The sequence below is a fragment of the Gossypium arboreum genome, chromosome 6, assembly GCF_025698485.1.
Source record: "Gossypium arboreum isolate Shixiya-1 chromosome 6, ASM2569848v2, whole genome shotgun sequence".
Taxonomy (NCBI): domain Eukaryota; kingdom Viridiplantae; phylum Streptophyta; class Magnoliopsida; order Malvales; family Malvaceae; genus Gossypium; species Gossypium arboreum.
Window position 1 is genome coordinate 4,265,186 of NC_069075.1, and position 12,519 is coordinate 4,277,704.

Below are 12,519 nucleotides of genomic sequence, written 5' to 3' on the forward strand. Positions count from 1 at the left end.
CTTAGGGGCCATTATCAAGCAGCGAACATCTGCAAATGAAGGCTTGTTTCTCCTCTGCGAATACCTTTCGTAACTAGAAGATGTGCCATACCATTCCCCCGTCTTGGTGCATGTAGGAAAATACATCTGCAATAGTTATTCTTTTGTGCTGCATGTAATAGTTATTCTTTGGCGATACTAAAGAATTGTTATTATAGAAAGTGACCAATTCTTTCCACCAAATCATTGTATTATTATACATAATTGAATAAGGTCATTCCTCCTAACTAAACGTGCCGTTAGGTAATAAATAATTTCTTTTCTTGTTTTGGCATCAAATTTGAATTAAACAAGATAAATTTAAGAGAAGAGTCGAAATTAGAAAGTGTTTGAAAATAGGTGAATGGTTTTTTTACAGCTTTGAGTGGCTATTATTTTAATTTGGACCATAAAAGAAGGCTCCTGATTACGATATATGTTATATTTAACTATGTTAAGACTAGTTATACGTAAGCTTAATTAAGGTAGTTGTTACCATATCTTTAGACATACTTGTCAATATATTCTACAAATCCAAAAAAAAATTCATCCTCTATTAAACATCAAGATCATTTCATAAACCATTCTAGTAATTTATTTTACTAATTAAAAATTATCAAAATAATATTTTTATTAATATTACTATATATTATAATTAATTTTAATTCAAAATAATACATTTTTGCCACATCATCATTTAAAGAAATGAAATTGAGCCAACCCATATTTGATTAAAATAATGTATTATTTAACCTCATTCAAATTCATTAGTTATGCACCGATTTTTATTTTTATTTTTCCCAAAAGTTAAATACCGATTAGTACAACAAAATTAGGGAAAGTAGACAAAAGACAATTTTTTTATATTATATTGATATTTTCTATTTTATTTTTTATTCTATTAGTATCAGATTAGTATCCTATTTTATTAGTATTAGATTAACATTAGTTAATGATCCCGTGAATCTTTTGTTTTGTGATTAACTGATGGTGTCAATCCTAATCCTATGTTACATTTTGTCTTCATGGACCGAAAAGAAAGGGAATTCAATGGAAAAAGAATTGTTCCATCAACATTACTTCAACCAATACGGGTGCTACAAGTGAAAGAGATGAATTGAAATGCATCATATAATAACATTTATATTAAATTTAAATTCAATTATATAAAATATTTAAATTTAAATTTAAATTTAAATTTGATCTTTATGCTTGAATATTTTTTTATATAATTCAGCACTTAAACATTTATAATATTATTAGTTAGTGTAAATATTTTATTTTAATTAAAATATTAACATAAATTTAAAAATTGTTAACATCATTATTTTTTTTGTTAAATTCAAGCCCATCATAATGCCTTTATTGTGACATGATTATCGAGTAAATTTTTTTAAAATTTTAGAATATCAACGGTGTTTACAATTGAACCTAAATTTTTATTTCAAGAGCTAAATTCTTAAAAATAAAAATCAAAAACTAAATTTCAAATGTACAAAAATTCAAAAACTTAATACAAATTGTAACTTTTAAATTTTAACTATTTAATCCAAAACAATTAACTCAACGCGAATTAAGAAACCATACTAATATCAATCCAAAGTAAAAGTCAAAATGTTATGACTTACAAAATATATGCTTTTTCAATTTAATTACGAAATATATTAAAATTATAAAAATATTTTATTAGTATTAACAAAATCCTTCAGGTTTTATAGGCTAAATTGAATTTTATCACTAAAATTTTTACTATTCACCCTAGACTTGATTTGACCAGAAATTTTGAGTATAAAAGTACAAATTTAAATCACTATACTAAAACAATACATAAATTTCTCAAAATTAAAGAATCACTTTAAATTATTAAAGTTGAATGAGACCTTTTTATTAAAAATAAATAGTCTTAAAATAATTAAAACATGTATAAATTTATTTTATATTACAAAAGAAAAATATAAAATTATATACATTAAAAAATAGGATTAGTCATTAATACACCAACAATGTATTTTTTATTCTTAACTTTTAAAAATTGTCATGTAACTTCTTTTTTTTAAATATTTATTTATTTTAATATTTTACTATACCCTTATAAACACTAACAAACCCCTCACCTTTTTGTGGAGTCTAAAACTAACATGTACCAAATATTTTTCCTTAAAAATAAAAAGCAAAATTTATCTTAAATATTATAACTATTTAACTTTTATAACGAAAATATTAGGAGCATAATTAATATTAAATACATCTATTTAATTGACTGAAGAGCTAATAAGGATATTAGACTAATAAAACTCAAAACCAAAATTGTTATCAAATTTATCGTACAAAATTACAATTTTTTTATTAAAAATCAAATCAAATAAATATGAAAAGGCCAATCACAAAAGATAGTCAAAATAAAAACATCAGACGACGCCAAGCATAATTTATTATATTTTTATAAATTCATTTGAAAGTTTAAAATCAAATTGCAAAATTTCTAGGACGGGAACCGCTAACAGTGTAAACAATCAGGTTAAGCAACTGTAAAAGTACTATATCGATTTCTACTCAATATAAGTAAATTAGTTCTTATATTTTAGATTAAAAAACAAATTAATCCTTTTTCCTAAAAATTTCATCTTTTTACACCCCTAAAATTTAACTTGATTGACAAAATAACAAAACAATGACACTTGACATGCCAAGTATTACTCATGCTGACAATAATCTATTTTTAACAGTAAAAATAGATAAAATATTTAACAGAAAAACCAATTTACTCTTTAATCTATTGTACAAAAACTAATCTACCCATTTTTGGGTAAAAGGACATAGACTCCTAATACAATGGCATCCATGATTCTTTTATCCGTAAATCTTTGTACAGAGCATTACAAAACTAATCTAAAATAATCTACATATTTGATTTAATAGAAAGATATTATTAATGCATGTTTATATTTCTCTTGTATGATTAATCATGAATATATGGGTTTCTTTATTTTGGTAAATAAATGAATCAAACAACCCACGATTATCATACATTTCATGCAATTATTTTCACAATCTTCTATTTTTGCTTTTGTGTGTGTGCGAGTTTCATGCATAACATACAGACACAGCAAAGACAATAAATCAAATCAAATGTTATGAATGCCTATGATGTTAAAATTATTGATAACTACAACAAGCAGCTTGTTTCTACATCTAAGAAAAATATTTCCTACCAGATCTCGTAGACCGAGTCGGTTACAGTCACCATTAATGAAATCAAAGTATTCTCCTGTAATTCCATTTTTTCATCAACACAAGAATCACTGTTAAATTATGAAAAAAGAAAAGTATATCACTGGAACACATTAAACATGCATTGTCTCCTACATAACTCCAACATCCTAATTTTCTTGGCGAAACAATTACACCATGTTTATATAATCCTAATCCTTTGTCGACATCATGAAAAACAATGGCAACTATACACACAATGCATGCCATAGATGTCATCTTCATAGCAAGAGCACCCTAGAATGCAGGACGAGAGAAATGAGGTGATCTTTAATTATGTACACTACTGCAATACCCTCCAAGGACATGCAGTGCATCGTAAAAAATTTATAAAGTTAGTTCCGTGTACCAGTATGTGTTGTCATCCGCTTGTCTTTGTAGTATCAGCTATGTCCGTGGTATACTCCCCTTCTAGAACTAGGCATTGGATCATCTGATAAATTTCCAAGAACTTAGATTAACCGAAACAGACAATAATGCACACAACTGAAGCTGTCAAGTTTAAGCCCAAAAATGCAAAGGCATGATATAGAAGACATGGATCATCTGATGATAATTCACTCAACGATTTGAACCTTATATTCATGCACTTTTGACAACCTTGACAGCTTTTAAAAATTTGATAACTGAGTTGATGTTACCGACTTATCTATATCTTAAAAGCTAATGGTAAGTATATTGACATACATGCTAGCATAGCCCATACCAAAATGTCAAGAAAAGGACGAACCACATAACTACCACTAGGAATGTTTAAATTCAAAATCAAATTAACTCGCTACTATAAAAATATTAAAAAGAAATGTTATAATAAACAAACAGAAGGGAACAAAATCATAGCAGCAACAACTAATTTAAAACCATTCGTCCAGTTACTATACTTAGCCACCATCCAGATAAAATCAAGCATAAATTACAATATCACATAGAAGAAAAGGGAAAGGAAATTTTACCCTCCTCATCTTCAGAATCTCCATTCTGGCTCGTGAAGAATGGGGTGAGGTAATTCCTATCTATTTCAGAGAATGATGCCGCACTGCAGGTGATAAAATGGTTTTAAATAAAATAAATAAAAGAAACTAAATGATTAATTGATAGATCCCTGATCACGATTGAAAGTAAAAATAACTACGTATTACCTTCTGTGGAACTCTTTCAGTTTCATCCTTAACTTATTCCCTGTTGTTTCATCTTCCTCACGAGATGTAGGAACATATCCATTATTACCCTCAAAGCCCTGCATGAAATTATTGATTTCTATTACTGATGCTAAATCCACTCTCAACTGTTTACCAATTTCCCTTTTTTTTTAAATATTCACAACAAAACACAGCCATCATCATGATGGCAGAAGCAGTTTCCTTATTCAACATTTTTACTCGATTCTCATCAACTAACACTTCAGACAAAATCTGCAATAATCAGGTAAGGAAAATGCAGCAAAGTCTCCAACTTTCTGAAATAAAATATTGAATTCCCCCTCTTGTTATGCTGGCTACTGCCAACATGAAGTCGAGTGCTTCAAAAAAATTGGAAGAAGGTCCAGCGTGATTAAAGGGCCTTTTATGAGGTGGATCATTTCTCCACAGACTTTTGGACTACATTATTAAAACATGTACATAGAAACACACACACCACATTCCTAAACATACAAAACAGAGGGGAAACACACACACACACACATCCCTAGATATACAAAACATATTTACTACAGGTGGGAGTTTATTGTAGAATACTAATTAAGTAATAGATAGCATAGTTTCTGTGGAGCTTACTTCTCCCAAGTGGGCATCATGGCCATCCCCCACAACTTGCAGAGCTTCTAGCATTGTACCTGTTGAACCTCCAATTAACAACACCTGTCGCATTTAGGGGGGAAAAACCAATTAGTGAAAAGATAATAATCAACTACCACATTAAGATTGTGATATATTTATAACTCTTGAAATGAGTACGAATACAGAAGATGCAGTCATCCACAAAACATTGCACCTGCAAGGTGTTATGTTAGTTTAACACTAGTTGCAAACTAGTGGTAAGATCATACCTGTTAACATGCTCGTGAACTATAGTATATCACTAAAGCAAGCTAAAGAGTCAACTAAAAACACTTAAATAAAAGAACAAAACCAAACTGCCTCTGTAACTATTAAGAGATGATGATGATGATGATGCAAACAAATTCACTATATTCTGATTCAGACAGTATTAATATTTTGAGGGTTATCGGATAAAGATTTCAAAGCAGAGGAAGAAGTCACTGAATTTCTAGTGAAACAATAATGCATGCTGGAAGTAGCATGAATTTGAGAGCCATATTTACTTAGAACAAAACCACTAATATACAAACATATTAACCTAACTACTCTCGTCACAAGGATTAACCAACAATGTCGTGACTATCACTTCAGAATTAGATGCATAGTGAAGGTAGCATAATTAGTGCCAATATTAGCTTTATACAGTTCAGTATCAATATTAAATGTCAATTTCTTCTCCCAAGTTACTGGAAGGGAAAAGGACCACAGAACTACAGAATCAATGCTTTCAGTTTTCTTTACCAGGAGAAGCTGAACATTTCAAAAGATATAGTATTGCATAGACTTCTAAATAAGCGTTGCCTTCACATAAAAGCAATGAGCACTGAATGGATAACCAAATATATCACTTAGAAAAGCTAAATTTCAAAACAAAATTCTTAAATTAAAGATACGACTTTTCTACCATACCGTCAAAACAACTATGGCAGTTGTTGCAGTGAATATAATCTGCCCGTGTCCTTCTTCAAGATCATGAACAGATTGCAGGGCAAGGGCAAAAGCCATTGCTCCTCGAAGTCCTAGTCAAGTAAAAAATAATTTAGTTTCTGGAAAGGAATATATCCAACTACAACGGAACTCGGATTTTTCTTACCACTGTAGCAAAGTGCTTTTTGGTGCTTCGAAGGTATTTGCCGATGTGCAGGACGAACCAAATTGATCAGATACGCACAAGAAAAGACATTAACAGCCCTAAAGATTTAAATACACAACCTCATTAATTACTCTATATAGGTCCATTGACAATAAATAATTTAAATTTTGAAAGATCCATAAATCTTTAGTTTTGAAGGTCCATAATATCATCATATATAGCTCTTACCTGGCAATTGCAATAAATAACTGACATGATAATGAAGCAAGTCAAGGAACAACCATGAGACCATAATTTAATGCAGCCACCAAACCTAGGTTCATAATAATCATTATAATACGAGGATACAATTGAGAAAAAGATAAATCCCACATGCGACCAGCTGTGCTTTTCCATGGCAATATCGAAACCCATGTATATAAATCTGCAAAATTGCACAAAATGATTTTGCTTCACAATGGAAAAAGTTATGGCATGGACAATAAATTAAATCAGTTCATATAACACAAAGATAACTCCCTTATGTAAATGTCTTACATGAATGTCTCAGCCAATGATGATATTAAGTGAAAAAAGTCAGATACAAAACGCTGAGAATTTTCTGATAAATTTGAGAATGTGTAGTGCTTCATCACCTAAAAGAAAAAAAAAATGTCCATCATGCTGCATCAACATGTGATGTACTACTACTCAATCAGCATTGTAGCTTCAACTTACAATTCCTGTGAACAATATTGAGACAATACCAGAGAGACCAAGACCTTCCGCAAGCATGTACCTAGAAACACAACATATTTTCATAATTAACTGCCCGATGGATTCATTAACGATAAAAATGTGGGAAAAACAAAGATCGTAAAGAGTTGACAAAATTACTTACGAAAAGTAAGGAAAAAGGACAAAAAGACAGCACTCCAAGTTTTGAAGACTGCAAAAAATAATAACGAGATGTTATGGTCAGGAATTTTCAAAATATTTGAAACAAAATACACTCCATAAAGGAACCAAAAGGTTGCAATCCAGTACTTACTTGTCAATATCTAGTCCAGCATACTTAAAGAGGTTCTAGGAGTTAAGGGTTAAAAGTACACAACATATAGTTTATGATATAAGACATGAGTATAAATATAAAAGACTGACAAGGAAGGATATTAGAGCAGAAGTAAATCCAACTCCAACCCCTGCATAACAACATGGAAAACATCTTATCTTAGTCATTGTGATTAAAAGTGCATAAAAATATTGAACAGGTAGAAAGATCGATGAGCAACAGAAAATAAATGCATGGACAAATTGAGATAAAGCATTTTCTTTCATTCTTTTTACGCAGTCTTCCATTTTTCCCATGAGGTGTGTTCGTACTCTCTAGGTTTCTTGCTAACCAAAATGAAAAATGATAACATTCACCAGTACATGGCATCAGGCATCTGTTGGGATGAAAAACTATATTACCTACTGCATATTTAGTCTCTTCATTCTTCACTAATATAATTCAAAATTATGTTACTAGATTTAATCAAGTTTTAGAAGGTTTTAAACAGGGGGCCAGCAAATTAAGTCTTTATTTTTGACAAAGCAATCTATCAAAAGATGGGAGGATGAATGTAAAAGGCTTTTCTTGTTTCTTGCACTTAAATCCTATTTTATATAAGATCTGTGTTAGCATAAGCCCTACTACAAGCCAATCACAATTTTCTATATTAAAGATTATGATTTAAGTTAATTGAAGTAATTATTTATCCATAAGTAAAATTATTAAACATTATAAATAACTTATGTAGATAAAGCCCATGAGAGCCACTGGTCTTTTTAAGAAATTGTAAACAAGCTACATTTATGATATCTTTATGCATTAAAGCCAAGTTTCTAAAATGTCCTTAGTATTATCAGGACAAGTATTTACAATGCTCAAAGACTGATACATGTTAAGCTTTCATGCATAGTGCATGCAACCATTCTAATGGGTTGAAGCATGGAGTGTAATATGTGGGTGTATACTAGTTGACAAAGTATGCTGAATGTGATCCACTACAGGAGTTCCATTGCTATTTCGTATTAGTGTCTATAGAAACACTATTTTGTCAATAGTGTAAATAATCATTTAACCTGTTACACTAACTCATTTTGTTTGCTAACTTTCATCCTTTGATTACATCATTAATTGGTCCAACAATGAATGTCTTTAGTAAAGTGATTTTGGACATGACAAGTAGCATACAGACATCTTGACTGGTCCAGAGAACATTCATCGCCCCAACTAAGAGGGGTATATCTCTAGTTCTTAGCTTAAGTTAGCCAGAAGTTTCAGGCCAAGGCACTATCTCTTAAGGGTTAATACAGTAGCTGCCTTATCTGGTCATATGATCAAATTACACTGAGATACTGTATATTGAAAGGCTTGTCAAACCACTTTAGCTCTCCTGTCATTTGGTGGCAATGATGCATTGCCAAATGCTGCTCGCAGTCTACAAACGATCAATAATTAAATTTCTAGCCGAATTGATTTTGTTTATTACCTTGTTAGGGACCTAATTGGCCACACAAACAAAGGTGATCATAAAGAACTAGGATTTGGTGTAATTGATGTAATTAAGACTTCTTTGACACTTAATTTAATTGCTCAATTCAATGCAAGGACTTGAGCACAAATAAACCAAAAGTTTATTTGCACCCGACCTAGCATTAAAAGCCTTGTCTAGCTACACACATAGAGAGAGCTTGGCTTTGTCTTTTGTTCTGTTTTCCGGCCATACACTACTATAGGAGAGAAAAGATTGCTTTCTCATCTTTGAAGGTAGAAAAGTTCACCCATTAAGGGAGATCAATTGATGCTAAGGGTTTCTGAAAACCGAGGCTATTAGTATAGCTATTGGTCAAGTATGATCCTAACCTTGTGAAGGTTTCCCAAGCCACCTGTGTGGATCACTTTTAAAGGCAAACACTTGAATGGTCTTGGTTTGAGACAATCGGGCTCAATGTGCAAGAACCTGAAGAGTTCAAAATCAACAAGAAATCTCAAAATTCCTACTACAATTAGGAGGGCATTCTGATTTTTTTTTTTTGGTAGGATTGATTGAAATGACAGAAGACGGTCCAAGGAGGAGCGTGCGCCATAGATTTTGCTTATTTCTGTCATGAATCATATAGTAAAAATTTTTGTATTTCAATCTATGTTGCAACCAAACACCTTCAGAGTGGTATCAGACCTTCCTTATGTTGTTTTAATCAATCATGTGTCTAATTATTACATTATTTGATTTTTGTCGAGTTGTCTTTATTTGTTTTTGCATTGCAAATGTGGAAATCAAGGGATGTTGACTATGGTTTCATACAGATACTGTAGGAGTAATTTGTGTTGATTGGTGATTGGTAGGGATATTTTAGAAGTAACTTAACTAGTGTTTGGTATAGATATTTAGAAGTAACCGGTATATTTTATGTTAGTGCCCATTTTTCAGGCCAGATATCATGCTTTGTGTTAGTTTCCAGTTTTAGAATTTTTAGCATGTATATATAGAGACTACTGTAACAACAAAAACCGATGATTGTTTAGGTCACTTCTGAAACAATTAATACTATACTGATAACTAAGACATAAAAACCTAAACTAGAGATAAATTAAAGATGGCAAAAAAGGCAGCCATTTACCATGAATTCACTTGCAAGACGAAGTTTAGCAAATTTTTATTTTATTTTTCCATTTAAAAGGAATTATTTAGTACATAGATTATGATGTAACAGAGATTAATGAGTGTATATATATATAACAAAGTTACACTAAGTACCAGCAAGACCAAAGATTAAGACAGACCTGCAGACATAGAGCCAACAAAGGTCTCAAGAAACCTGACAATCACCATAAAGAAGTTCTGCCCAGACGGGTCATTACTTCTTACAACAGACATTGTTCTGCATATAGAAACAACAAATGATTTAGAAACCGAACTAACAATTCCCACTACAAAGGACAAATGCAAGTACTCAGCTTACCTGTACAAAGATATTGCCATCTGCAAAGAACCATTTCACCCAGTAAATAATGTGCACGTGCAGCATAATATATTAGAAACATGAAACAATGAACCATCAATCGAATGCTACAAAAACTTACAGCATCATTTAAGACGGATTCCCCAAAGACCAAAGCATAAAGGTTCATATCAGTGCCAAGCTCCTACAATTAAGAAATTACAGATCGATCACATAGCTCACGTGTTTACTACTTAAACACTAGTGTTATAAATCCTCAAGGGGCAAAAGGGAGAAAAAAGGAATTTTGATATCTCACAGCCACTATACCTACAACTTGACGTTTTGTTGGAAGTAATGAAACAGACAGTAGCAAAAACCCTTCGAAAAACTAAAATTGCCATACATATTTACAAAAATTAAGCAGCCAATGAATTAAAAAGCAAGGGAGTTTAGGGGATAAGAATATATTGAAGATCTTTTTGTATGTAACAAAGTATAGGTTACCAACTAAAAGGACAGTTGCTCAGCAATTATATTATTGCTAAGTTCCTATTTGGTTTTTGCTTTTGATGCTTGCCTTTTGCAGGAACAAACTAACTAATACAAAAGAAACACTAATATTTGTTAATAATTGAAAACTGAATTTGCACTTTTTTATGAGAATAAGAATGCATGGTTATACTTTTGAGAAACAATTATGATATAGTAGTGTTGCATGTTAGTTATTCATTCATTCTTACTCATAATGTAGTTTCTTTCTCTGTTCCCTTTTGCTTTTTACCCGTCTTTTGGGAAGCAAAAGCAAATGGTAAAATGTAAGATGCAAAAGCAGCAATTACATGGAATCTAAGTTAAATTAAATCAATTTTCCCAAAACAAAAATAAGAGGTATAGTGATACATCAATGAAGAGAATACAAGTTAAGCTACATCACAAAAAACACACACACACACACAACTGAGTAGGTCAGTGTTACTATTGTTTTTGGATCATTTGAATAATTACTATAACTCTTCACTGATTTTCAATATATGGTGCTGAAGGAGGTATATGCCATGACTGATAGCATAATTATGTTTTTATATAGTCTTAACCCTCCTAAAATAGGTACCCAAAATGGTAAAAAAACAAAACCTGAAATATGGAAAGAACAGTAACAGGGTCGGTTGCTGATATAAGAGCACCAAACATTAGGCATTCAACAAAAGGGAGTTTGTACATGAGGTACATAAGACCACCAAGATACCTGTAACATGAGAATTAAAAAGTGGTGAGAAAAAGAGATCTCTTGCAGCACAAAAAGACAGATATTTCTGTACTAAAGAAATACTCACACTAAAACTCCAGTAACAACTGAAGCTATAAAAGTTCCAAAAATAGCAAATGTGACAATGGCTCCAAAGTTAGAGAAGAAGGGTTTCTGCCAAAAGGAGAGAAAAGGGGATGAGAATTACAGGAAAAAAAAACAATATGCAAAAAACACTAAGTAATAGAAAGAGAGTTACTACTACTCACAGGTGATAGGCTAAACCCTGACTGAGTGCCGGAAAGCGTAAGTTAAGGAAAACAATTAGCTACAAAACCCAACTTGAGAGATAAGAGAATGTGCAGACAGAAATGTTAATATCAGGTAGGTAGGAAATAAATCTTCAATTGTCTAAGAAATGCGAGGATATAAGATGATTGGAGGTAGCAGAAACAGGAAGAAGAACTCCTCATGGAAATTGAACCACGCCCTGCCCAGGTTATTAACACCAAATGAAATCAGGGTTTCTCAATTTTATCACAGACGATTGAAATTGAAAACTGAGAAGAAATACTAATCATAACAACAAGAAGAAAAAACAAAGAAATGGAAAACCTGATGCTTCTTTCAGTGTCGGAGATGTTAGCAAGTCCACCAACAATCAAACCTGATAGAAACGCTATTATCTCTCTGACTAAGGAATCGAAAGACGATATACAAAGACAATCAGGAAGAAGTAGACTAACCAATAAGCAAAGAAGCGCTGGCCTCGGGAAGGTAGTAGAATTTGTGGCGGCGAAGAACATGGCCAACGACGAAAGAAAGAACAAGCATCATAATCTGAAGGAGAATCCCCACTCCGGCAGCCTGCTGCTCTTGCCCCGGGCTCCCTTTCTCCGCCGTTGAATTATCCATCCTCACAATTTTGATAAAACGAAGACGCTTCACGGGGATCAACGATCAAAGAACGCCTCCGACGACCGCCTCGGCGACGGCAATTTTCTTTTCCGTTGTTACCTTTTTCGACGTCTTTTTCCTTGAATTTTTATTTGTCTTTTTTAACCCTAGTTGACAATAAATTTATTAAGACCAAATGTGAT

At 31.9% G+C, this 12,519-nt stretch overlaps 1 protein-coding gene across 2 annotated transcripts; it reads right to left on the reverse strand.

Annotated features, from left to right (window-relative positions):
- Nucleotides 1–3,047: 3,047 nt before the first annotated feature.
- LOC108486388 (sodium/hydrogen exchanger 6-like) lies at nucleotides 3,048–12,519 on the reverse strand. Of its 2 annotated transcripts, none has more exons than XM_017790430.2 (23): nucleotides 12,166–12,519; nucleotides 12,035–12,086; nucleotides 11,850–11,909; nucleotides 11,689–11,713; nucleotides 11,508–11,593; nucleotides 11,308–11,419; nucleotides 10,313–10,375; nucleotides 10,192–10,211; nucleotides 10,013–10,110; nucleotides 7,354–7,382; nucleotides 7,232–7,263; nucleotides 7,082–7,129; nucleotides 6,919–6,979; nucleotides 6,739–6,836; nucleotides 6,550–6,625; nucleotides 6,430–6,449; nucleotides 6,202–6,299; nucleotides 6,018–6,127; nucleotides 5,064–5,147; nucleotides 4,428–4,525; nucleotides 4,242–4,324; nucleotides 3,638–3,721; nucleotides 3,048–3,525 (listed from the first exon to the last, which is right to left on the reverse strand). In XM_017790430.2, the coding sequence occupies exons 1-22, from the start codon at nucleotides 12,332–12,334 to the stop codon at nucleotides 3,672–3,674; spliced, it is 1,572 nt and encodes a 523-aa protein (XP_017645919.1). In that variant the 5' UTR covers nucleotides 12,335–12,519; the 3' UTR covers nucleotides 3,048–3,525; nucleotides 3,638–3,671. The 2 variants fall into 2 exon arrangements, with proteins under 2 accessions (XP_017645919.1, XP_017645920.1); XM_017790431.2 differs by having other exon boundaries at nucleotides 3,199–3,286.